The sequence below is a fragment of the Meles meles genome, chromosome 7 (assembly GCF_922984935.1).
Source record: "Meles meles chromosome 7, mMelMel3.1 paternal haplotype, whole genome shotgun sequence".
NCBI classification, from domain to species: domain Eukaryota; kingdom Metazoa; phylum Chordata; class Mammalia; order Carnivora; family Mustelidae; genus Meles; species Meles meles.
Window position 1 is genome coordinate 41,739,887 of NC_060072.1, and position 27,276 is coordinate 41,767,162.

At 41.3% G+C, this 27,276-nt stretch overlaps 1 protein-coding gene across 1 annotated transcript in view; it reads left to right on the forward strand.

Moving 5' to 3' along the window:
• Positions 1-26,916, forward strand: part of E2F7 (E2F transcription factor 7) — a 40,747-nt gene extending 13,831 nt beyond the window's left edge. The window contains exons 5-13 of the mRNA XM_046013879.1: positions 2,981-3,271; positions 4,848-5,006; positions 6,468-6,602; positions 15,084-15,269; positions 15,752-15,824; positions 18,600-19,068; positions 20,143-20,398; positions 21,882-22,303; positions 23,573-26,916. Coding sequence (XP_045869835.1) covers positions 2,981-3,271; positions 4,848-5,006; positions 6,468-6,602; positions 15,084-15,269; positions 15,752-15,824; positions 18,600-19,068; positions 20,143-20,398; positions 21,882-22,303; positions 23,573-23,743 — 2,162 coding nt within the window. The 3' untranslated portion in view covers positions 23,744-26,916. The remainder of the gene's footprint in view (positions 1-2,980; positions 3,272-4,847; positions 5,007-6,467; positions 6,603-15,083; positions 15,270-15,751; positions 15,825-18,599; positions 19,069-20,142; positions 20,399-21,881; positions 22,304-23,572) is intronic.
• Positions 26,917-27,276: the final 360 nt, after the last annotated feature.

The window sequence follows — 27,276 nt, forward strand, 5'->3', positions numbered from 1 at the left end:
ATGACCTTGCCATCTCTCTTCCTGTGATGTCCAAAAACGGGGTCCCTTCTTGGAAGCTGTTTCAGTGGTAACCATTTCTTGGGGTTGAGTCTAAACTCCCTGCTCTAACCCAGGTCACAAGCTCTAAGAACATATGTTAACCAAGAATGTTCAGAGCATTTCAGTCGCATTATTTCCCAGATTGTGGTCCCACGTAGATTTGACATGGATATTACAGGTAAGAAGTTAAAGAACTAGGGGTGCCTACGTGGCTCAGTCAAGTAAGCATCCAACTCTTATTTTTGGCTCAGGTCATAATCTCGGGATGGTGGGACTAAAACCCAGGGTTACTTCTAATCCAGGCAGTCTGACCTCAAAGCCCCCGGGCTTAACTGCTGTACGTATTTTTGGTAAATGTGATAGACAGCTCTTTTGAGTGTTGGGAAAGTGGGTAGACAATTGATGAACTCTACACTCAGCAGGAAGCCTTCTTGGGATTCTCTCCCTCTGCCCCCCACTCCCCACTTGAGCATGCTCTCTCTCAAATAAATAAATTCATTAATAAAATCTTTTTTAAAAAAAAGAAGTTAAAGGGGTGCCTGGGTGGCTCAGTGGGTTAAAGCCTCTGCCTTTGGCTCAGGTCATGATCCCAGGGTTCTGGGATCGAGCCCCACATTGGGCTTTCGGCTCATCAGGGAGCCTGCTTCCTCCTCTCTCTCTGTGCCTGCCTCTCTGCCTACTTGTGATTTCTGTGTAATAAATAAAGAAAATCTTTTTAATTAATTAATTAAATGTATTTAAAAAAAAGTTAAAGAACCAGGAGTGACTTTAGTAAATGGTTGATAGCACAGCCTTAGAAATGAACATCTGAGAGATGTTCTCGAGTATCTCCCTCGAGGACTCAGGGAAGCATGGTAGTGACCGTTAAATCCTTGGGGAGGCATAACTAATGCCATGATCAGGATTAATAGGATTGTTTTGATCCAAAAGAAAAGGAAGGCTGGGTGCCAGGAAAAACCTTCCCGACGGAGCAAGCCCCAGAGTAACCTGAAGATCTTGAGACCTGTGAAATGGGACTTTTTAGTGCCCCAGCCTATAGGCAGTTAAACAGTCCAGATTGAAAAGATGATTATCTAGGCAGGCAGCTGCCAGTGTGACTTTTATCAGCACCACCTATTAAACACCCATTGTACGTCTTAAACATTCATCTCACCCTCCAAGTGGTCAGAATCTTCCTTTATTTTCCCCTTTTTAGGATGTCTATCCACTAGCCGGAGAGGGAACAGTTTGTATCTAATACAAAATAACAAAACAGCCTAGCATATGGCTGGCCCTGGGGTGTCTCAGTTGCATTCACATGACATTTCTAATGGGAAGGTTTATAGAATGTTACACTCTAAACAAGATGTGTTAATATACGAAAACAGACTGGAATAGAAAACCAGGCAGATCTGGACAAGGGGCCGCTCACTGCCCCTGCCAGCACCTTCCAGCAGGCATCTGGCACTGAAGCCTGAGCTTCTGAGAGTGAAGAACCTTTTGGGTTCAGGAGCCGAAATGTTCTGGTTGAGTGTGAAATGTGTCTTCATGCATAGGAAAGAACTTCACTTCACCTCTGAAGTTTTCATCATAATTTGGTCAATTTTTTCTATTAAATCTTAGAAGGGCCAGAAGCTATGTTCACTGAGTCTGCTCTGACTATAGAACAGCTTCTGGCAAATGAGCAGAAAGAGGGCATCTTTGTAGCTGGACCAGTTTTCTGGGAGCTGCCTGGAGGCTTTTGTTATGGAGACTTAGAGGAGAGCAAAGGAGCCAGTGGGTTCCAAAAGCCTAAGGGCCTGTTACAAAACAGGCTGAGGCAGAGAAAGGTTTTAAAATCTATTTCTACTGTGACCTCTCAGGCTAGCAGGGATTTGGGGTATTTCCGATGCTGTGCGGGAAGTATTTAGAAATAGTATACAAACAGTAGATAAAATTGACACCCTGTTTTAGACCCTGTACGTTTATGGCCACATTTAATCCTCATCACCTTATGAGATAAATACTAAGGCACAGAAAGATGAAGCGACTTCCAAGGATCACACAACTACTAAGGGATAGAGCAGGGTTGCTTCTAATCCAGGCAGTCTGACCTCAAAGCCCCCGGGCTTAACTGCTCTACATATTTTTGGTAAATGTGATAGACAGCTCTTTTGAGTGTTGGGAAAGTGGTAGACAATTGATGAACTTCATGGTCAGCCTGAATTGTACATGAAGAGTCTCCGTGCTTTACCTCTGGGCTGTTGGGCCCAAATGCCCCTGAATGGGAATGGAGGGACAGCTATCAGTGGCCAAGATGAACAAAAGGAAACTCGTATGTTGTTCAGCCGTGGCTGTAGCCTCCTCCAGCAACTTGAGAGGGGTGCCCAAGCTCTTGACTCCTGAGTTTCCAATGCAAAATAGGAAGCAAAATATTGCCATCTGTTTTCCTAACTGGGCCATTAAGAGAGTTAACAAGATCCTTATTTCACATTGTTCAAACTCCAGGAAAGTCTAGAATTGTCCAAATGAGGTATCATGCATTGGACACAGTTTATTTTATAGTCTGCATAATTAGGAATACAAGTCCAAATCAACCAGTGTTCATCAGGCATCCATCAGACATTTTAGTACATGTGGTGCTCAGTCCCACCTGTTTAAACATGCTGAAATGGTGGTGTGGCTTACCTAACAGGTCCAAAGAAACGACATACTACTGTTTATGTAATAGAGATGGAACTATCGTCCATGTCTGGGTGGATGTTTTACCCTAGCACTTGTTAAGCATTGGATCCCAAGAACAAAAAAAAAAATAATTCCTGTTGCTTGTATCCTTAGAGGTTGAATTTTTAGAGCATCTGCTCTGGCTGGCCATTATACCAGGTACCGTGTAAATTAGTTTACAGACGCGGTCCAGGCCCTCAAGGAATTTTTACTCGAAAACGTTTGCCTGCATGACCGTCAGCTTCTATTTCCCAAACAGGCGTTGAAAGGAGACGTATCTATGACATTGTAAATGTGCTGGAATCACTGCATCTGGTCAGCCGGGTGGCCAAGAATCAATATGGCTGGCATGGCCGGCAGAGCCTGCCAAAAACCCTGAGGAGCCTCCAGAGACTGGGAGAGGAGCAGAAATATGAAGAACAGATGGCTCATCTCCAACAGAAGGAGCTAGAGCTGATGGATTATAAACTAGGAGAACGTAAAAAAGACGGCTGTCCAGATTCTCAAGATCAACAGCTACTGGATTTCTCAGAACCCGACTACCCCTCTTGTGAGTGCACTGGAACCACACAAGTAACGGCCGAGAGGGAGGGATGGTCTCTTCCGTAGAAAGTCACTGCTAAGGTGGGGAGTGCCAGACTGACAGCCCTGGAGGGAAATGCTCTCGGATTTGATCTACTGAAGAAAGGGAGACAGATGGCTCCCTGACTGGGCTTCCCCTTCAGCCTCACTTCAAGCCTGTCTAGTGGCAGTTTGTTTGGTATTGGGTATGTTTGGACCATAGATCGCGGACAGTGCTCCATTTCAGACTGACGGCCCCATGCTGATGTCTGTTTGTGAGCCTTTAAGGAAATTTTGCTCTGAAAGAAGCTATCTTTTCAGAGAATTCAATTTTTTTACTTAGAGTCGATTACTTAGAAAAGAACCCCGTTTGGAGAACATGCTGATAAGAAAGATAGATAATCTCTCCTGTCATCTGATGCAGCATTTTTTAAATGTATGTCTCCATTATTCTTCCCCGTCGGCTCCTATGTATCCTCTCCCTGTTGTAACCATTGATCTCCATCATTCTCACCCTGTTTCCCATTGCTAAGGCGATAAAGTACAAGTAGCAATCCCGTTTCACTTGCAAATATAACAGAAATGGAAATGTGGGCCTGGTTTTCATTAGATTTACTGCCTCGTGCTTTTTAGCACCACCCCCTGAGCCAGTTCTTATCCTAATAACCAGAGGAGACAGCCATCTGTCAGGGACAGTTCGCCTGCCTTCGACAGCAGCACACGTCTGATCAGTGTTTCATATTCATTTCTAGCTTATTTCTTCCCTTCCTTCTGAAAAGCAATGGCAGGGCCGAGCGCCTACTGTGTTTCAGACAGTCAAATTATTGTAGGCACAGAGAAATAAAAACAAGAGTTCTTGCCATTAAGGGAAGAGTTGATGTTCTGAAAACAGTCCCTGAAGTCTACCCTCTCCTGTTTTCCTTCCCCATTAATCTTTTAAAAAAGTTGCTTCAGGAAAACTACCTCATGGATTGTATATTTTATGAAGTAGGAGTATAAAGCATGATGAGTGGTTTCAATTATGCGTTTCAGAGTTTATGCCTACTGGAGAGGAGTTGCACAGGCCATTAGAAAATCCATCTCGGGGCACATTTGTGGCTCAGTGGGTTAAGCCTCTGCCTTCGGCTCAGGTCATGATCCGGGGGTCCTGAGATCGAGCCCCGCATCGGGCTCTCTGCTCAGCAGGGAGCTTGCTTCCCCCTCTCTCTCTACCTGCCTCTCTGTCTAATTGTGTTCTCTCGCTCTCATAAATAAAAAATCTTTGAAAATCTATCTCACTTCTCCAGGTGCCAGGCTGCATATAGGTAGAGCTTGCAACTTTTTATCAGAGTCATGAGTTGGAGCCACACATTGGACATAGAAATTACTTAAAAAGGAAAGAAAAATATGTCCATCTCATTTCTTTACCAGCCACTTCTTTGTGATGTGTGTCCAGTAAGCTTCTGCCTGTAACCAGGGTGATCTTTGCATCTGCTATTAGAGTTCGCAGTTCTGGCAAACCCCAAGTACCGTCTTTCATGTGGTAAATTATATGTTTTGATGCTTTTGTTTCATTCTCTTTGTAGCATCTGCAAACAGTAGAAAAGACAAGTCTCTGAGAATTATGAGCCAGAAGTTTGTCATGCTGTTCCTCGTGTCCAAAACCAAGATTGTCACTCTCGACGTTGCTGCCAAAATACTGATAGAAGAAAGCCAGGATACCCCAGACCATAGTAAATTTAAAAGTAAGTTATCTTCACCTAAAATGACTTATCAGTACAAAAAGGGTGGGAGTTCATGTGTTGATATTTTCTGCCTCTGAGATTGAAAAAAAATTTTTTTTTCTTAAGAAGTGCAGTCTTTCCTGCACTCGTAAAGGTTCTTGAACGGTGCTGTGAGAGGTAAGTTAGTAAATACCAGAATTCCCCGTAAAGTTCTGTCAGATGCCTTTTCCTCAGCAGTCCGAGGGGATGGTGGAAGCAGAATGCCATCCCACAAATGCAGGTCAGGGAGGGTATAAGATACTTTGCATTTCTCTTTAGTATCGCTGCATCCAAGACGGAATGTCTGAGTTTTCTTTCCCCTTTTTTCCTCACCCCCTGCCTACTCTTCTGATGGGTGGAGATGAAAGTTGTCTGCAGGTAAGAACCAGAGGAATGACCAGGGTAGGGTAGGGGTGGTGGGACAGAGCTACTGGGCAAGGAGAGAATTTCTGAGTTTCACACCCAGGGCATCTTCTTTTCCTGTCAAGCCTCGGTGGAGCCAAATACCCTCGGCCACCGGTAGCCCTTTCAAGCCCTGGGAAGCCATGAGCCCAGCTTTCTCTGCATTTTCTGTTTCCAGTGGAATTATAGCCAACCTGTGGGAGAAATGAGTAGATAAAATTCAGCTCTTTCAGGATTGGGAAGAAGGTTGCATCTGGGGTGAACGTTTGATGTTTCTGGACCATAATCACAGCTCCTTTGCTTGATCTTAGCCCAAGGTCAAGTGGGTTTCCTACCTATAAATCAATTTCTTGAATAGAAATTACTTTGTGGGCATTGCCCTGCCTGTCGAATGCCTTACCACCTCTGCTGAATTTCTCTTCTAGTACCTGCATTTTCAAATGTCTCTCCCCAGACTTCCTAAGACTCAGGGAATGCCCCTCCCACCCCTCCCCCACTAGGCGGCCAGACACTAGGATTCAGGTGAGGAGCTGCCTGTCGTTGGCACAGCTGAACCTCATCACCATGACCCCCAAACCCTCTTGTGTGCCCCGGAGTGCAGCCTCACAGGAAGCTCTGGAGCATCCTGTCATTTTCACAGGCCAGCTGCCTGCCACCACCTCCTGTTGGGAGAAGCTCAGAGCAAGCCTTTGACATGCCATATAGCAGAATTACATTCAGTAAGCCTTTAATTACAGCCCCTGTCCCTCCCTTGGTGTTTTTGCCATCTCAGCGCTCCCTGCCTGTCACCAGGAGCCTCTTACAAGGGCTGTGAAGTTGTGGAAGAGGAAAGACACACTGACCTTCCCTTAGAACGTGTCTTCGGACACGTCAGATACATAAATCCCAGGTGACTGCACGACAGAGCTGTCGGCCTCTGCTGCACCCCGCTGCTTTCTGCCGGAGGTTTATATAGTGGCTGAGGAAAGTGACCTGTCACATCAACTAAAATGTAGTGGTGTCACAGACGGCGTGACTGTAATTGTGTTTTATATCTTTAAGCAAAGGTACGACGCCTCTATGATATAGCCAATGTTCTGACCAGCTTGGCTCTGATAAAGAAAGTGCACGTGACAGAAGAGCGAGGCCGTAAACCAGCCTTCCAATGGATCGGGCCTGTGGACTTCAGTTCCAGTGGTAAGGTCGGGTGGTTTTTCGAGGCATCTCTTTTATTTGCAGTCCCCAATTCCTGTTCCAACTCATGCATCTTCGACACAGTCAGATTGATCTTCATTTCCCATAACCCACGTCACATTCGAAATTAGTCTAGTGGTATCCCTCGGAACAGCGAATGTTTGTCTGTAACTGGTGTGTGCCACGGCCCACATCCCACTGGAAGGGAAGTCCTGAGAGCTTTTGACGTGGGGGTTTCTATAACTATTAAATTATAGCTCATTAGCTTTTTTTCATTTTATTCCAAAGCTCCTGGAAGTTTGGGCTTGACGATTAAAAATAACCCTTCTTATGAACTCTGGTGGTTTCCACACCAGCAGAATAAAGCATTATTTTTCTTTGAAACTCCAGGTAATGTAAAAATTGTATCAGTTACTATCACGAAACGAGTATGTGGTAAAGATGGCTTTTAAATATGGTATGGATGTAATGAACACGTCTTTGGTAATTTGTTTAACAGGTTACAAATGTCATAATTACACTAAACTAGAGAGAAAAGGGTATTATCTTCTCCTTATTTGATGGGTAATATCTGAGCAACTGGGGACTAGATCCTACTGTACCAGCTACTTTACATACAGCTATGCCGCCTGGAAAAAAAAAAGCCATTAAAGTTATTTTTAAATTACCCTTCCAATTTTGGTATTAGAGGCATAAATTCCTGCCACTTAACCCAGGCTTATAAAAGATATAGCTCTCTACCTCGCTTAGAACACATTATTCACTTAGGTGCTAGATGAAACCACTTAAAATCAAGTGTAACTAATTCAACCCAGCAAGTACTTACTGCATGCGGACCGTGCTCAGCTACTATACTAAATGCCACGAGAGGTTTAAAGATGTGTATGACACCATGCCCGCCTGTATGAATTCTACACCTTTGCCATTTTCCACTCCTCTAGCTTTGGCTTCTATTCTTTTCACCTGTGAAGCCCTCTTCTTTTCAACATGATAATATTCTACTCAACTTTCAAGATCTGGCTCAAATATCAACTCCTCCAGTTTTCCCTGGTTGCCCAGAGCAAAGACTGTCTCTTCGGAGCTATTGTGATTTAATATTGTCCTGTTGTACTCAGGGAGGTTGATATGTCTTGCCATCGTTGTCCGTCCCCCCGCAGCTCTATACATTTGAAACCAGACTAGGTCTGTTTTGTTTGTTTGTTTCTTTTTTTGAATTTCTAACAACTGTATGAAGATATAATTTTGCATAAGATATGATTCATATAATTCATCAATTTAAATTTAGTGCAGTCAGAGTTGTGCAATCATCACCGCAATTGCTGGGAAAACAAAGTCACAGTCCCCAACAGAAACCTTGTACACATTAGCACTTTCCACTTCTTCCCAACCTCTCCCTTCCAGCACCCGGAAAATAATTAATATATTTCCATCTCTATAGATTTACCTATTTTAGAGATTGCCTATAAATGAATCATACAATATATGGTCATTTATGACCAACTTCTTTTACTGAACACTATTGTTAAGGTCCTTCAACGTTAGAATGTGTGTCCTTACCTCCTTGCTTTCCATTGTGGAATACCACGCTGTTGTAATGGAGATGCCACATTTCTTCATTCAGCAGTTGATGGACATTCCAATTTTTTCCACTTTTTGGCTATTATGAATGATGCTGCTTTGAACACTGATGTAGAAGTTTTGATATGGACATCTTTTGCATCTTTCATCGGCATATCTAGGGGTGGAAATGATGGCTCATATGGTAGCACTATGCTTAACCTTTTAAGGAATTGTAGGGAATTTTAGGGGGAAAAATTTAAGGAATTAACATTTAAGGAACTGTTTTCTGAAGAGGTAGATTCCTAATGAGTTAAAAGCACATTGGTCTTTATTCATCCATGATTACCTGTTAGACCCAGATCAGTGCTTTTACTCACTCTCGTTGATTATGAGCTTCTACTGAAGGTATAATTAGCATACATTTGAAAATTAGAGAGCAATTAAGCAGTACACATGGTGGTCCTGGCTCTTTGGGAACTCAGAGAGGATATGAGTTACGTTTTAATGGACAAGACTGTTAGGTTTTGGAAGGAAGGAGAGCTTTTCAGTTCAAGGAACAGACACATAAAAACAAATTTGGTGTGTGTTTAGAGAACAATCGCCCTGATTTAAGTGGAGGGCTGGGGATAGGGAATAATGAAACATAAAAAGTGATTGGTTGGGACCACATTTTGGAAGCCTTCAAAATAAACCCAGAAGTTTGTCCTAAATGTAACAGGCAGAAGTGACGAGGGATCTTTAGATAGATGAAAGGAGTAGAGGGACTCAAAAGTGGTAGTGTCACTGAAGAAACTAGGTAGCCAGGGAACCGAGCTGGTGTTGAGGAGTCAGGAATTAAGGGATTTGTGTAACCACAAGGATAACAGCCAGAACAGTTCTGCTCTGAGAAGGGGAAGAAGACTTGGGACCTGGTCAGGAACCTCAACGTGAATTCACTTTCTCTACCTGACAGAAAACTGACCTTTTTTCCATATATCTGGTTTCCTTACTGACACTACAACTGTCATCATCAACCCAGCCATCAAATCCAGAACTTCAAGTTACCTTTGATGTTCTTAATTCACTCTCCTTCACCCCTTGAGTAGCGATTCCTCTTAGATAAACTTAATAAATATCTCTTTTCCTCGTCTCCTTCCTACCACATGGCCTTTTCATCCTCTCACAGCTTTTTTGAGATCTTATGATCTCAAAAAATATGATTTATTCTTATGAGAATAAATGGCACATCATTAAAATTACAATTTGGTAAGTTTTGTATTGTGTGGGTCCCTGTTAAATAATCACCACAGTCGAGATAATAAACCCATCACCCTCCAGAGTTTCCTGCCCCTTTGTAATTTCTCCCTCCTTGCCCCCAACCCCCCGCCAACCCCAACCCCAGGGCAACCACTGATTGCTCTCTTTCATTCTAGATTTGTACATATTTTCTAAAAAATTTTATAAGGGGCTCATATACAGTTGATGCTCATCATTCAAAGTGCGTATTTGCAAATTTATATATTAAAATTACTTGCTAATTCCAGAATTATTCCAGAATTATTCACAGTGTTTTCTCAGTCATTCACAGACCTGCAAAGTGGCAAAAAATTTTGGTTGAGAGCACATCCATGTTCCCAGGTGAGGTCAAACAAGGAAACACTCTGTTCTCTTATTTCTCATACTCGTTTCCACATGACTCTCCTACCCTAAATGAGTGTCCTTTTCGTGGTCTTTTTAGTGCCATGTTTTCACATTTTTTGTGCTGTGTGATTTGATTTGATTTTGCTGTTAAAATAGTTCCAAGCATCCTACTGAAGTGCTAATGATTTTGCTGTTAAAATAGTTCCAAGCATCCTACTGAAGTGCTAATGATTTCGAGTGCAAGAAGGCGTGATGTGCCTTACACAGGAAATTCATATCTTAGCGGAGCTCCATCCAGGCGTGTGTTCTAGTGCTGTTGGCTAAGAGTTCAGTGCTAGTGGATCAACTATATATGTTAAATAAGGCATAATAAACACATATACAATAGGTTTATGTGTTTATCAGTTGACAAAAATGTGACCAGAGGCTGGCAGCAACCTAACCCTTTATTATTCTAAGAGCAATGGTTCAGTATTTGCTAATTCAGTGTTCATGGTAACTTCATAGAACATAACTGCCATGAATAACAAGAATTGACTGTTGTTTGTATACTCTTTTTATCGAAATTCTTTAACTTGGCATATTTTCAAATTATTAATGTAGCATGTATCGATAATTTTATTCCTTTATATTGCTGAGTATCCCATTGCATGGATATATCATTCTTTATTCATTTACTTGTCAGTTGACATGTGGATTATTTCCAGTTTGGGGCTGTTAGAAATAAAGCTAAATGAATATTCACATACATGCCTTCCTATGGTAGAATTCACCAGTGAAGCCATGTGGGCAAGCAGTTTTCTACATAAGAAGGTTTTTAACAACAGGTTCGATTTCTTTAGCTATAGGGCTATTGAGGTTATCTTAAGTAATCTTTTCTTCTACTTTGTGTCCAATTTGCTCTTTTCCTAGTTTGTTAAGGTAGAAATGGAGTTTATTCAAGATCATTTTTTTCATTTTTAGTGCTATAAATTTTGCGGTATCTCTATTCCATAAATTTTGATGTGTTTTGTCTTTCAATTTAAAATATTTCCCTTTTTGGGGCTCCTGGGTGGCTCAGTGGGTTAAGCCTCTGCTCTTGGCTCACGTCATGATCTCAGTGTCCTGGGATCGAGACCCGTATCTGGCTCTCTGCTAGCAGGGAACCTGCTTCCTCCTACTCTGCTCCCCCTGCTCTGTCTACTTGTGATCTCTCTCTCTCCCTCTGTCAAATAAATAAATAAATAATTTTTTAAAATTTCCCTTTTTTTCTTTGATTTACAAGTTATTTAGATGTGTGCTCATTTCCAAATCTTCTGGAATTTTCCAGATTTTTTTCTTATAGATTTCTAACTTCGTTCCATGTGAACAGAAAATATACTTTATATAATTTGAATCCTTTCAAATTCATTGAGGTTTGTTTTATGGCACAGATATGATCTTTCCACATATACTTAAAGGAATGTATCTTCTGTTTTGTTAGGTGGAATCTTCTATAAATGACAACTAAGTTAGGTTGGTTGATTGTGTTGTTTAATTCTTCTATATCCTCACTTTGTTTATTTGTTCTATCAATCATTGATAGAAGAATGTTGAAATGTCTGATTTAATTGCAGATTTGTCTATTTCTTCCAGCTCTCTCGAGTTTTGCTTTGTGTATTTGAAATTGTCATTAGGAGCATGAACATTTAAGATAGATCACTATGTCTTCTTGGTAAATTGACCCTTTTATCATTATGAAATGGCCCTTTTTTATGCCTGATGATATTCTTTGCTCTGAAATCTACCTTATCTAATGGTAATACAGTCACTTTACCTTTCTTTTGCTTAGTTATCATAGTGTATATTGTTCATTCTGTTCTTTTTAACCTTTGGTACCTATATTTAAAGTGAGTTTCTGGTAGGTAGCCTACAGACAAGAGTTTTTTAATCTAATCTGAAAATTTCTGCTTTTCAGTTGACTTCTTTAGACCATTTACATTTTATGTGATTACTGTTGTTTGATTTTAGTCTATCTTGCTATTTCTTTTCAGTTTGTCCAATCTGCTCATTATTTCTTTTTACTCTTTTTCTTCCTTCCTTGGAATTTATTATTTTTTTATGCTTCCATTTTACTGGCTTTATTGATTTATTAGCTTTACGGGATTATTAGCTATAAGTCTGTCGTGTTATAATAATGGCTGCCTTAGGGTTTATAGTATTCACCTTTAACTTATCACAGGCCACCTTCAAATGATATTATACTATTTATATTGTATAAGAACCTTACAATAGCATACTTTCATTTCTCCCTGCCTGACTTTTGTACTTTAATTTGTTGCCAAATATTTTACTTCTCTGTATGTTAAAAACTCCACAATGCATTGTTATCACTTTTGTTTTAAATAATCTATTGTTTTCTAAAGTGATTTAATAAGGGGAAAAAGTTGATATCTACTGAAGTAGTCATCATTTCTGGTACCTGTCATTACTTTTTGTAGATGTAGATTTCTTTCCATCTGGTATTGTTTTTCTTGCCTTAATGGACTTTAACATTTCTTATAGTGCAGATCTGTCAATGATGAATTCTTTCTTCCAGCTCTTCTGTGTCTAAAAGCATCTTTATTTTGCCTTTTTTCCAACTTTATTGAGATATGCTTGTTTATGTCACATTAAAGTTTAAGGTGTAGAGTGTAATGACTTGACATATATTGTGAATTGATTACTGCAATAAGTTTAGGTAGTATCTATTATCTCATATTTAATACAATGAAAAGAGAAAAAAAATTTTCCTTATTCTCATCCTTATGATGAGAATTCTTAGGATTTACTCTCTTTACAACTTCCAATGTAACAGACAGCAGTATTAGCTATAGCCATCATGCTGGACATTACATCTCTAGTACTTATCATGTAACTGGAAATGTGCATCCTTCTCCTTTGTTTTTGAAAGATATTTTCAGTGGGTAAAGGATTCTAGGATGAAGGTTTTTTTCTTTCAGTACTTTAAAGAAGTCACTCTACTGTCTTCTGACTTAGATTGTTTCTGGTTAGAAATCTATCATCATCTTCCTCTTCCATATGTAATGCATCTTTTTCTCTGGTTGCTTTTAAGATCTTCTTTCTGACTGGTTTTAAACAATTTGGTATGTGTGCTTGATGTTCCTTTCTTCATGTCTCTTATACTAGGGTTTGTTGGCTTTCTTGGATCTATGGGTTGGAAGTGTTTATCGACTGACAAATTTTCAGCCCTTATTTTTTCGATTATTTTTTTCTTTCCCTTCTTCTGTTCTTTGGAGACTCCAGTTATGCTTATATTTGACTGTTTGAAATTATCCCACAGTTTTCTGATATTTTTGTTTCTTTCATTCTCTTTTCTGTGCTTCATTTAGGATGGTTTCTATTGCTATGTCTTCAAGTTCACTATTTTTTTCCTACAGTGTCTAATCTGCCATTAATTCCCTGTATTTTCTTCTCCAGCATTATGGTTTTTAACCACTCGAAGTTTAACTTGAGTCTTTAGATTTTTCAGTGTCTTTACTTAATATGTCTAATCTTTCCTCTGGTTTCCTGAATTCATGACATACAATCATAATACCTGTTTTAATGTGCTTGTCCACTAATTCTATCATTGTCACCCATTTCCTTGCTTTATGTCCTCATAGTGGGTTATATTTCCCTGCTTTTTTGTGTACCTGATCATAATTAGTTGTAAGCCAGACAGTGAGATTTACATACTGTTGAGTGCTAGATATTTCAGTATTTCTAAAAATGTTCTTCAGCTTTGTTCTGCAATGCAGTGAAGTTGCTTGGAAACAGTGGACCTTTCAGGTCTTGTTTTTAAGCTTTGGTAGACAGGATCATCAGAAGTTCATTTTCAGTGCATTACCTTCACTATTGAGGCAATAATACCCTTTTCAGTATTTGAACCAGTAATCCATGAATTAGGAGATTTTTCCATGCTGGCTATTGGCAATAGGCACTATTCCCAGCCCTGGATGAGCTGCAAACACTATTCCTTCTTCTCCTTTTAAGTGGTTCCTTTCCTGACCTTGGATAGTCTCACATGCATGACTACTCCACTAAACACTTAAGTGGGGGTGGAGGGGAACTTTCTGCAGATCTCCAGCATTCTTTTGGTATGGCTCTCCTCCCTGGAGTTTTGCCCTGCAAACTCTAGCTGCCCTGGCTTGCCTTGGCTTCCAGCTCCAACCTCAAACTGGGGAGATTTCCAATCTCTGTCCAGGTTCCCTTCCCTATACTCCAACCAGGAAATATTCTCTGGGCAGTAAGTGAGGGCAATATTAGTCTCACCTTATTTGATTCCTATCTCTGAGGATCACTGCCCATTTTTTCCTATTGTCCAGTGTCTTGAGAGCCATTGTTTTATTTGTTTTGTCTGATTCTATGTTTAAGGCGGGAGGGTGAATGTATTCCCTGTTACCATCTTGACCCATTTTCTTTTTGATTTTGTAATTTTTTATTTTCTGGAAAGAACATTTTGGAGGGTTTTGTTATGAGAAAAAACTGTAAAAGTGATTTTTTTTTTAAATTTTGCATGTTTTAGAAAATGTAAGTCTAGCTGAGCCTTTCCATTTATTAAATTAGTCTTATAATTAAAATGTGCATGCTTTGAACTTAGAAAAATCACACAGATGAACAGGGTAGGAATGACTGAGCGACAGGGACTATTTCTCTGTAGAAAATGGGACTGGTTCTACCTAGAAAATTCTGTCCTGATTTTACACAGGCTCCTTTAAGCATAAAATGGGCCTCTTAACGCTTCTATTCTCAGTATTCTGCAGCATTTCAACCATGAGGCTTTTGCTGACCTTATTCCCTTGGTCACTTAGTAACTGAGCCTCCTACTGCATAAGAAAGACATAATAAAGCAGCAAAATAGAAAGTAGAGATTCTTATTGCCATAGAGGTGTGGCCTAAGAGGCTGATCTCAATTAGTGTTAAAATCTCTAAATCTGTGTGTTGGGCTGAGCATGGTTGGGTTTTCCTTTGATCTCTGCCCAGAGAAAGCATCTGAAATGGCAGGTCCATTCTAATTTGGGTTGGAGAACATCTTGCTCTATTTTTGTTGCAGTTTAGATAATTTTAGAATATATGTGGATTCATTTTCACTTTATAGTCTTTTACTAAGTCTTAAAAAATTAGTACATCAAAAGAAATTGGGGTTTGAGACAAGGCTCATAAAATTCCTTTGATTGTCTTAGTTTTTAATTTATAGAGTAGCTCCATTACAATTACAGGCTCTCAAAGCTATATCTTTAAAAGACTAAAATTATCCAGAATTACAGCTATATAACAACACTACCAATTCTCTCATTTATTTAGATGAAGAACTAGTGGATGTTTCTGCATCTGTCTTACCAGAATTGAAAAGAGAAACATATGGCCAGATTCAAGTCTGTGCAAAACAGAGGCTGGCTCGACATGGTTCTTTCAGCACAGTTCAGGCTTCTGAGAGGATCCAGAGGAAAGTGAACTCGGAGCCCAGCAGCCCATATAAAGAAGAACAAGGTATCTGCCTTTCCATATTCTGTGGAATCCGTCAGTTGTCCTGTAACAGTCACCCTACCCAGGCATTTTAAAATAAGCTGACTCTAGGCCCTGCCTGTTTCTTCCACTTTCCTGAAGTGAAATGATGATTGGGGGTAAAAGAGTTGCTTGCTTCACAGGGAGTGAACATGGCCCCATGCCTGAAATTCATCCTAGTCCACCAGTGAAGATTAGCTGGTTTGCCAAGTTTGGTCTGTTTGATGCATGTCAGACATTCATCAGATTTACAAAGCAACACTTGTTTTGTTTTCTTTCTAATTATTGATAAGACCTAAATTCCCCATTAACAGCTAGCTTCTGGAAATCTCTCTCTTTGAATCAAAACCAGAATGGATTTCAGATAATCTTATAATCCCTGAGCAGTGAATAATGAATCCAGCTGTATATAATTGGTGTGTATAAATCCCCTGCCATATTTTATTAGAGTTTTATTTTTCTTTCAGGGTCAGGTGGCTACTCCTTAGAAATTGGAAGTCTGGCAGCTGTTTACCGACAGAAAATAGAAGACAGTTCACAGTGAGTAGTCTTCAAAAACTCTGAGTATATTCTTTTTTGTTTTTTTAAGATTTTATTTATTTGAGAGCAAGAGAGAGACAAAGAGAGCGTGAACAAGGGGAGGGGCAGAGGAAGAAGCAGAGTCCCCGCTGAGCAGAGAGCGCAATGTGGGCTTGATCCCAGGACCCCAAGATCATGACCTAAGCCAAAGGCAGATGCATAACTGACTGAGCCACCTGGGTGCCCTGAATGTATTCTTTTCTATTTTCTGGTGTTAACTTTGATTCCATTGAGATGCCACCTATCAGAATGTAAATTTTAGCAGTCTTGCTCCTAAGTCAGCCGTTTGTACATTAAGAATTTTCTGGGTTTCTCCTTTGTGCTCATCATTGTGCTGGGTGTAGCATCAGGGACACAAAAGTATGAAAAATTTATACCCTAAGCCAATGAAACTTATAGGGGAAAACAATAAAAATAAATACATTGATAAAAGACAGTTCACTAAGAGGGCCCTGAGAACTGATGATTATAGTTCCTGGAATCACTTGTCATCACTGTAGCTAACTTTGTTTATGAACCACCAGGTCCCGTTCTAAAAATTTTATGTATAGTAACTCATCTAATCACAACAACAGCCGTTTGAGATTGGTACTCTCATCTTCATTTTACAGAAAGGAAACAGAAACCCGGGGTGCCTGGGTGGCTCAGTGGGTTAAGCCTCTGCCTTCGGCTCAGGTCATGATCTCAGGGTCCTGGGATCGAGTTCCGCATCGGGCTCTCTGCTCAGCAGGGAGCCTGCTTCCTTCTCACTCTCTCTGCCTGCCTCTCTGCCTACTTGTGATCTCTGTCAAATAAATAAACAAAATCTTTAAAAAAAAAAAGGAAAAGAAACCCGAAGAGGTTAAATAACTTGCTCAAGGGCACAGTGCTAAGAAGTGACAGAGCCAGGATTCAAACCCAGGCTATTGGACTCAAGTTTTGGGTCTGATTTTGAAGGAAATCGCATATTATGGGAGGAAGCAGATAAGCCAATGTGGGAACAAGAGAGGATTTTAATGACCGATTTGGGAAGAAACAGTTTGTGAGGCAGGGTCAGGGAGTATGGGGACCATACACTGATTAGTTTAGCCATAAGGATTTGTACAAATAGGAAAGCAAAAGGAAACCTCATTCATAGGGTGCCTGGGTGGCTCAGTGGGTTAAAGCCTCTGTCTTCAGCTCAGGTCATGATCTCAGGGTCCTGGGATCGAGCCCCATATCGGGCTCTCTGCTCAGCAGGGAGCCTGCTTCCTTCCTCTCTCTCTCTCTGCCTGCCTCTCGGCCTACTTGTGATTTCTCTCTGTCAAATAAATAAATAAAATCTTAAAAAAAAAAAAAAAAGGAAACCTCATTCATAAAAAGAACTCGGGGTGTTGGAGGTGAATAGGTCAAACTGGCAAAACAAACAAACAAACAAAAAAACAACTTTAGAAGTCAGGTAGAAGAGTTTGGGTTTATGAGACAGACAGTAAAGACCTACAGCAGATTTCCTGGAGAACACCGTGGCTGTTTAAAGCAGGCAGAATGGCCCATCTGCAGCCATTCTGCTGTGTCGTGGTGTAGGTCTGAGCTGTGTCAGCTGCAGATGGAAAGGGGTTGAAATCATTGTAAGATGGTGAGTGAGCACAACTCACCAAGACAGAAAGAGACCTCACAAAGGACACCTAGGTCTCAGATGATGGTGCTGCTATTGGTAGAGATGCAGAGGGTGAAGGTAGATGACTGGAGGTAGGTAGGACGGTGGGGGATGTATTCAGTATGGATATTTTGAGCTTCACAGAGCTTAGTAGTGATTTCTCATTCAGAGGGGCTGCGGCCAGAGAGCTTTACTCATCTCTGCAGCCCAGGGCCCTCCCTCTGATTCCCAGCAGCATGTGGACAACAGGACAGAGCAAAATACGTCTTACTGATTCCATTAAAAAGGCTCAAAGAAATCCCTCTCCTCTGTTTACTAGTTCTTAAAGGAGCTTTAATGGGTTTTCCTCATCTGTTTCCAAAAATATACTAATGACATAAATGTGTTTTGTTACTTAGAAATCTTTCTGTATAAAAGGTCCAGACACTGTTTTTAATCTATTACATAGGGCTTAATTTTGAATGAATTGTGCCTAAAAATTGAAATTCTGAGCAGAATAAGAATGACAGAAAATAGCATAGTAGATAACTTTATTTCCTCATTCACTGCCCACTCCGTTTGTCTCACAGTGGATTTGAGACACACCAGATGTGTCCTTTAAATGAAACTCTTGTCCAGTCTCGGCTGTCTACCCAGAACGTCATTCAGTGCCTGAGTGTGAGGCCCGTCTTCCTTACATTCAAGCAGGCCGGTTGACCTTCAGTAGGCTGATCAGTCACTGAACCTCACTTTTCCTCCCTCGTCAACTGGCAGGGGGTAATGATCATTATAATTATGTAAAATTATTATGTTAGTCATGGGGCATCTGTGGGCCTGCTATGGGGTAGCAGTCACTATGTGCTGGTAACTATTAGGCATAGAGGAGGCAGGGGAGAGCCGGTGTCATCTCTAAGCTGAGAGTCCCCCAAGGTCTCACCCACCCCATCCCTAGACATCTGTCCAGCAGTACAGTCATCTGCTCTGGAGTCAGCTCGTAGGTGCTCAGGGGCACACTTTAGTATCAGCTTGAGCAGCATTATCTCATTTCTGCTTTGGTACATCTCTCTTTAGGAAAGCAGAGAATCTGGAGCTGGTGGAATGTGGTAACTTGATGGGACCCATTATGTTCCTTTTTACCGCAGGAGGAAAGCCTTCGTCAGTAAGAGAGTGATGCCTCCGTCAAGCAGCCTGGACCCTGCTGCTCCATTCCCTGGCTTGTCTGTTGACTCAGAATATTCTGCTAATCCTTTACCACACCAAGTATTTTCTGTGGCCCAAACAGACCTGCAGGCCTTCTCCACGCAGAACAGTCTGACTGGACGAATGAGTGTCTCACCAGCTTCGGCTGCCTCGGACATGGAGACCCTGAAACCAGCCCTGCTGGCCAGCCAGCCTGTGGTGTATGTGCCCTCTACCTCTCTGTTCATGCTGTACGGGAGCCTGCAGGAGGGACCGTCCCCAGGGTCCGGCTCGGGGTCCGAGAGGGACCCATCCACACCCTCAGTTCAGAAGCGTCTTGGGGAGGAGAGGAGGCCTCAGGAGGAGGAGCCAGCCACTAAAAGACAGAGCAGGGACTACGAAGACAGTCCTCTAGCTCTTGTGGTGCCCAAGGTAAGGGAATTCGGGTGTACAGATGTACAGATGCTAATAAACCATTGAGTCTGAAATGTGAGGTATTTCATGTGTTGCTTATATAGTTAAGCCCAGGACTGGCTCTGCCATAAAATCTTGCCATAAAGTAGTACCATAATAAAAGTGACTTTTATAAAATTCCCACTTTGCATAAAATGCTAAAAAGTGTAAAAAAAAAAAAAGACCCATAATCCTACCACATATAGTCAATCACTGTTATGTTTGTATATTCCTCCCCGTCTTTTGGCTTATCCTTTTTTCTTAAATGAGTTGAGGTCACTGACATAATCATCTGAATCCAGGATGCACCTGAGCTCCAGAGTCGGCAGTGTGGGGGCTGCTGGGCTTTCAGCGTCTGTGTCCATTCTCATCACAGCTTAGAGATCCCGTTTCCCCAGCTACAAAACGAAGGGAACACAAATATGAGCTGTTCACATCTCCCGCTTAGTAGCCATTCAGAGGTGAACAAGATCTGACCAGTCCAACACTCAAGAAGCAGAAGCATGATCATGGCAGGCGTCTGTGCTGGGTTCATTAGGCACCCGCATGGAAATCAGTCTATTACTGAGGATGCGTTCTCTTCTGTTCCTTTCTCTTGCCAGAGTGACTCCTTCTAATTTTGTATATAGCCTGGGGTTGCAGAATGGCAGTGAAAGACTAACTGGTATATATAGGTCTTAGATAACCAAGACTGGCTTTGGGCCAGTCCTCCTGCAGTCGTTACTGGACCACTCAAAGTCTGGGACCCACACCCTTTATGTGTCAGCAGCTCTGAAATTTATCTCATTGTCTAAACACCATGGCCAGTCTGTCACTGTTAAAACTCCATCATGTCTATGCTTAAGAATCCTAAGCCTGTAGAAGTATGTGATGGGACAGATTTTCAGACCATTGCTATAAGCGTGACTGCAACAACAGACATACGCAATTCAGTGTGGCACACATTGGTCTTTGACCTGTTTGTTTATGTGTTAGCTGTGTTGAGAAAGCTGCTATCAGGATTTACCACTGGGATTTTTCTTGCTTTTCCGGTTCCTCGTTGACTGTGCATAGAAACCCTCAGAGTCCACAGACGTTGCCTCCCCAAGGACCCCAGGTAACAGTGGTTCTGTACCCCTCGAAGACATTCACATGGAGGCCCAAGTCTCAGCTGCAGAGGAGCCTTCGGCAAAGGCCACAGCCAACTGCTTCATTTCTTCTGAGTGGGGAAATCCTTCAGGAGACACAGAGATCGAAAAGTCTTCAAAAGAAAATGAAAGCACCAAAGAGCCCTCTTTGCAACAATACCTTTATGTGCAGTCGCCAGCCGGTAAGGAAGGTCCTCGTGTCTTAGGGCCCCTCAGGGTGGTTGGGTCATAAATTAGATTTTTACATCTTTTCCATGTCACCTGACAAAGTGGTTCATCAGTGAGCTGCTGTCTACACAGCCTCTGAACCATTTTACTCTCAGTCCTTTCTTTCCCTCCATCAATGAAATGAAGTTAGAGGCTGCTTTCACTTTGGCCAACTCGAAGGAGACTATGAAAAGAATTAGGGCAAGTCATCTTTTTTAAGTGCATTAAACTTTTGGTCACTTTGTACAGCTAGTATGCTGATGTCTTGATTATCCAGAGGTACTCAACGTGTCACTGTGGTCGAGGGCCGGGTCTAGAGAGGGCTGGACATTAGAGCCGCTCATTACCTGCATGAACTTAAATATTCAGGCATCCTCGCTGGTAAAGCAGCACTAAGGATGGCACCTGTGTCGTGTGGGTGCTCTCAAAACTGAACTAAATTTTATAGATAATACACTTGAAACACTTCGGATGACAGTGCCTGACAGTAAGACTCCAACGCTTTCGGTGTTTTGAAATAAAGCTGAAATATAATAGATCCCTAATTTTTAAGACACGCATTGTGTACATAAATCTGCTCTCGAAGCAGAAACTTAAATTGATTTTCCTGAATTTTCCATTCACTTCACAGGTTAGGTAGGTGTTATTATTGAGTTATCTACAAAACATTCCTTATTCCATTAGCAAATATTTTCTGAGGGTTTGATATAAGCATGATATTCAAAGGTGCAGATACACTGATAAACAAGAAACAGACTCAGTCCCGGCTGAATGGAAATGACAGCCCAGCACTGGGATTCTTAGCTTTTGCTGACACTATGGTAAAGCCTGTGGATTCCTCCTCAGAATGTTTAAAAAATGCATAGAATTAATAAATACATAGGATAATAAAGGAGGCCAATTATATTGAAATACCATTAGAAAAAATAATTTTTTAAATTATAGTAATAAGAAGTTTCAACAGTAATTCCAGTATTCTCATAATTTCAAAGTCATAATGAGCTTGACATTCTAGTAACAATCTCCCATAGCTCTAATGTTATAGGAATATATATGTGCTTTTTACTAGTGACAAACTCAAGGTGCTAGTAATATTGTTGGATTTGTTGCCTGTGATCCAAGTTGAGGGAAATATAAATTTGTTAGAAGTTTACAAAAATAAAGATAAAATTTTTCCCATCCAAGTTCACTTTCCTCCTTAAATTTGCATTCAGTGGAACACATGTTAATTGACTGTCTCCGGAGACACTGACATCCCCCACATTATCCCACGGGTGGGTGGGATTTCAGTGGTGTCCACTGCTGGGGAGAAGTGGTGCAGGGTGGGGAGAGCAAGGGAAGGGGGTTGGCCTGGTCAGGTGGAATTCATTCACCGTGGGTTCCCATTTGGAAGGGCCATGGGGGACATGTGCTGGAAACGTACATTCTGTTGACTTTCACCTTGTTCTTCTGTTTCAGGATTAAATGGTTTCAATATGCTCTTATCTGGCAGTCAGAACCCCCATGCCGTGGGACCCCCTTCAGGTCAGCTGCCATCCCTCAGCATTCCTTGCATGGTCTTACCATCTCCGACGCTGGGCCCTTTCCCCGTCCTCTATTCTCCCACGATGGCCAGGCCACTTTCCTCTGCCCCTGGTGCTCTCCCAAATGCGGGACCTGTGAATTTTGGCTTGCCTGGCCTCGGATCAACAGCTCATCTTCTCATTGGCCCTGCAAACATGGTTAATCCAAAATCATCAGCACTCCCCTCCGCAGACCCTCAGCTTCAGGGTCCGCTCTCACTCAACCTGAGTCCAGAGATGCCAAGATCACACAACGTCATCCAGCCTGAATCCCCTGTGTACGCAGGGCATCCTGTCCCCATAGTAAAATTACAACAGGTGAGTCGTGCCGTGAGCCCAGGAAAGTCATCATTCTGCAATGGGGTCAGTTCAGTCTGCATTTCATGAGCTTTGCTTTTAGTCTCATGCCAGCAGTACAGAGGCTCCAGGTCAGGGTCTACCCAGCTTCTATTGGAGACTGCAGGCTAGAGATGCTGTGCTTTGAAGACAAAAATATTTTTTAGTTGTCAGTATGTTCCTTAAAATTAAAGGGACTTATTTTAAGGATGGTTCAGGGGGCTTGTTGATGAATGCTGAATATTCCGATGATTTCTCCAGGCTTTCATTTCATTAGATGAATGACAGGAAAGCACCCTGAATTTTCATTGTACAGCTGTAGAAACAATTCAGGGAAAAAGAAGTCTGGATACAAACACAAAGATTCCTAGCATCTGTCATTTCTCAAAATGCAGTGTTTAGGAGGCTGTATACACACACACACACACACACACACACACACACAAATGTACATATATGAATTTTATAATCAATATTAATTAATCAGTACTGTATTTCCCCCAAACTCTCATTTGTAGTTCGTCAATAAGCATGTGTTGGTGCCTTAGACATTGTCCAGAGTGGTTCCTTTCTCTCACGGAGACAGAGTTTTATGTTGTGGCCCAAAGTATTTTAGACAAGTAAGTCAGAGGCTCACAAGTTTGCTAGATGTTGAAATTAAACAAGTTAGTTTTTAAACAAGGTGATGAGAATGTGAAATGCTTTCTGATCACCAGTCATGTGCCAGGCATTCATCCAGCCAGTGAAGATAGGAAAGTAAACAGGATAATGATCCCTGCCCTTTTAGGGCACATTAAGGAGATCAATATGCAACATTTAACACAAGAAGATACATAGTAGCAAGTGTACTAAAAGAGCCAAGAGGGACATACTTACTGTATGCCTAGCATGGTCCAAAGTGCTTTATAAATATTGTCTAATTTGTGCAGCCCCGTGAAGTCGTCACCTTTGTCCCCCCCACTGTATGGATGAAAACACCGAGGCACAGCTTGGTTAAGTAGTTTGCCCATGTCAGCCAGCTAGTCGTGCTGATGGCACGCTCCCAGCCTCTTCATTAGGCTGCCTTTCCGCACACAAAACAAGTGAATTTCCAGTTGTGGGAAGTGTTGGGGAGGAGAAAAAGCAGAGGAGTGGGACAGAAAAGCAAAAAGAAGAACGCCACGTAAAGATCGTACTGACACAGGTCAAGAAAGAGCTTAGTTCAGAGACCAAGAACAATTTGACTTCACCTATTTTTGTTTGCTCTTTTAGTCCCCAGTTCCCGTGACCCCCAAGAGCATCCGACGCACACATCGTGAGACATTTTTCAAGACGCCTGGCAGCCTCGGAGACCCTGTCCTTAGGAGAAGAGAAAGGAATCCGACACGAAACACCAGCTCAGCGCAGAGGAGACTCGAAATCCCCAGCAGCGAGGCTGACTAATCCGACGCGGTGCCAGATGGGGGTGGGGGCCCCCAACCTGACCTTCCTCATCCCAGGTGATGCCCTGACACTGAATGCAAAGCGGGACGCAGACCGTCCAGTCTTCGGCACACATCGTCCTCTCTTTCACCTACCGGTTCTAATGTTAACTTCCCATCATCATGAATCATCTATTCCTGAAAGCAATTGTTATTAATTGTGCATTTAATATCAGCTAGAGTCCAGACTCTGTGCATGGTGTCACAGTGAAAGCACCGACTGACTTTTGTGGTTTCGATTCAAGAATCCTCTTATTGCTGGAAGCCGATCTGAACAGGCTACTGGAGCCTTGTGGTTTTTCTACTGGGGGAGGGGGCTGTCTAGCACTTAACTAGGGTGAGCATTCTTGGCAGGTTTTTCCCCTCGCCCTGAGCATAGATCTGTGGTGAGAGAAACTTCTTTTCTGCAGTTTAAAAAAAGCTACTGCTTCCTTAGGCTTCATCAGGAAGCCGACTCCAGTTGTGAATCCTATGGTATTATTTATTTTGTTCCTGAAATGGGATTTAGTGCAAAAAGTTTACAACGACAGCAAAATACATGTTTTTCAGGGTATGACGACTTGAATGTTTATACTTTTTCCTATAATTTGCCCTGCACTTACGTTACAACCTACTAATAATGTGGATAATGTGTATGCAGACGGAATGTTACGACCAAAATAACTGTGAACGGCACCCTTGCTATCATGAACTGTGCTGACCCTGTCGGGGCATGAGAAGCAAGATGAACACTAGCAGCCTAAGAGCTGACCTGTGTGAACATTAAGATTTTACTGTTCATTTGTAAAAATCCTACCATGTGCAGTTTCCTTCACCACATGCCCTGTGGGTTTCTTTTTTAATTTAAATATTAACTGTAGAGTATCAGGTATGGATGCCTTCGAAGGATATCTGTCTATTGAATAAATCAGGATGGTAGCAAGTGATTATATGGAAAATTGGAACCGAGATGGGACCTTTTGGTAGAATTCTGAAGCGTAATGATGTAGAAATTTTTTTGACTTGGCACTAGGACCAATAGATGATCATTTTTTTTTCCCTTTGGCTTTTATTTTGTCTTTATTTGTGGAAGGGTAAGAGGGAATATGGACACGTTATGTTCAGTATCCAAGAGTATTCAAACCAGTTATTTTTCAGAACGTTTCTGAAAAATAAGAGCGGTGAGTGCAGGGATTCATTGTTCTAGCATGAATACAATTCTGGAAACTATTATGCAATACCCCTTTGTTAAACCATACTGCTTTAGGGTTTCATTAAGTAGCCAGACTAGTACTTTATATTCCTAGATTTATTGACGTACCTCAATCTTGTCTCTTCCAGTAAATGCCTTCCCCTCGCCTTCCTTTTTTCCTTCCCTCCTTCCTTTCCTCATTCCTTTCTTTTTTAAGCTTCTGTCTTAGATTTGGAATCTTGGTGTAGGATTCTATTTTATTTTTATTTTTGGACCCAATAAAATGTTATATGAAATAAAAATATTAATTTAAGAGACTCTGGGAGTCTGACTAAAGTAGCTTTATATTAACTACACGATACTATTAGCCTTATTACCCCCACAAGATTTTTGAAAACTTGAGGTAGGTAGCCACATTAAATAAATTTGTTATTATATAAAATTTTTTATCAACACTAAACTTTTAAAGTTTACAAGATGGCATTTTCTTTCTTTCTTTCTTTCTTTCTTTCTTTCTTTCTTTTTTAACAATCCTTTCTAGTGTTAAACAGATAAAATTAGGTTCTAATCAACAATCTCCCAGTAATGATTACCCGGAGCTAATACGAGGAGTTCCCTTAAACAAAAATATGCCTTTTTCAGTGAAAGTACAGGACACGCAGTATCCCTAGCCGCACAGGGTATGTGCATGTTTAAATCCACCATGCTTAAAAACTTCCACAAAATATTTTCACTTGCGAGGTCTACATTTAGATGAAATCACAATCTGATTTTCCCCACACTGTTTTTGGACACTCGCCACTTACTATTTTAACTTCTTTGCTTTCCTTTTTTCTTTCTTTTTTTTTTTTTTTTTAATTCTGTTCGTGATATGACCATATAAACCTCAGAGAATTCACGGTTTCTTGGGGGGTGTGAAGAAGCAACCCCATAAATCAGAATATTATGACTCTGTGACCGTACTCAGCAACAGAAGACGGAGAACCAATTTGTTGTGTATTCAGTGCCCGCTTTTTAATGTGGCTTTGTGATGTGTAAAAAGATAAAAATAAAACAATGCAGGGGTTGTTTCTGTCAGGAAAACGTAGCGAAGCTGCTAAGCTAGACTTGGGTATTTGGGGTAGTGAAGAAGCAATGGCAATCTTGAATCTATCATTGTATAACTTAGTAACAGACTAAATAATTGTTGGGGATCCTGCTAAGGAAATGCAGCTTTGACTTGGCACTGAGGGAGGTATGTGTGCCCTACACTGTCCAGGGTTTGTGAAACCCTTTCATTCTGGTACAAGAGTTGGGAGTATAACTTTTATACTTGAATCTACCTACCAAGTTTACATTTCTCAATTCTTTTTTGTAAGGTGCTATTTCTGTATTTAAGTAACTTTTTTTTTATTCAATGTAAAGCTGCTTTCAGCTAATCTTATTGCACTGCTAGTTTTGTGTAGGTATTAATTTTATTGCTGCTTACTGCTTTCGTCTTCATACTATTTAGCTCTGTTCTTTTTTCTAATGGCTATATTATCTATAGCTATCTACTTGTAACTTTACTACATGTAAACTGATTTGTTTCTCTTTTAGAAAGATATTAAGCTTTATAAATTAGCAATAAAAATTAATTCATTTCACGAGACGTTGGTTGTATTTGGTGGCGGGCTGCAATTTCAGCCAAAGCGTTAACTCTTGCAGCACAGCTAACCAGGCCCTCTGAAACCCAAACGAGATCCTTTTATTGAGCCCTCCCGGTAGTTCCCAAACAAAAACTTAATGTATCACAATTGCTCGGGAGCTTGAGAGGGTAGGAGGATGATGCCCTTGAGCTTCGGATTTCTACTGAGACAGACTCTCAGGTTCAGAGCTTCTGGATGATTCTGAGGCTTATCCACTTCTAAGAATCACTTTCCCAACTTCTCACGACATCTGCAAGGTTAAATGCTTCTCATTCTAGCAAATGCCTACCCTTACTTAGTTCAAAGCCAAATTCTACTGTTAACCCTCACTTTCAGATAAACTCCGAACAGACCTCATCTGATTTTCCCTACTTTGTTATACTTGCAGAGTCATTTAGGTTACGTGGTTTTCGGTCCCTCCTGCTAAATTGTGAGGTCCTAGGGAAAACAAGAGCTTTGAAACCCCAGTATCAAACCCAGTCTGGGTACTCAGCAGCCCCCAAAATGGTGAACGAAGGAACTATATGACCCCCCACAATAGGGCCTACACTTTCGCTAGGGCTGTTTGAGTCTGCTCTCACCAATTATTTCACCGTGACCTCTTCATTCTGACACATCACTTCCCGTCCCAGTATATAGCCTCCCTTCTCACAAGAC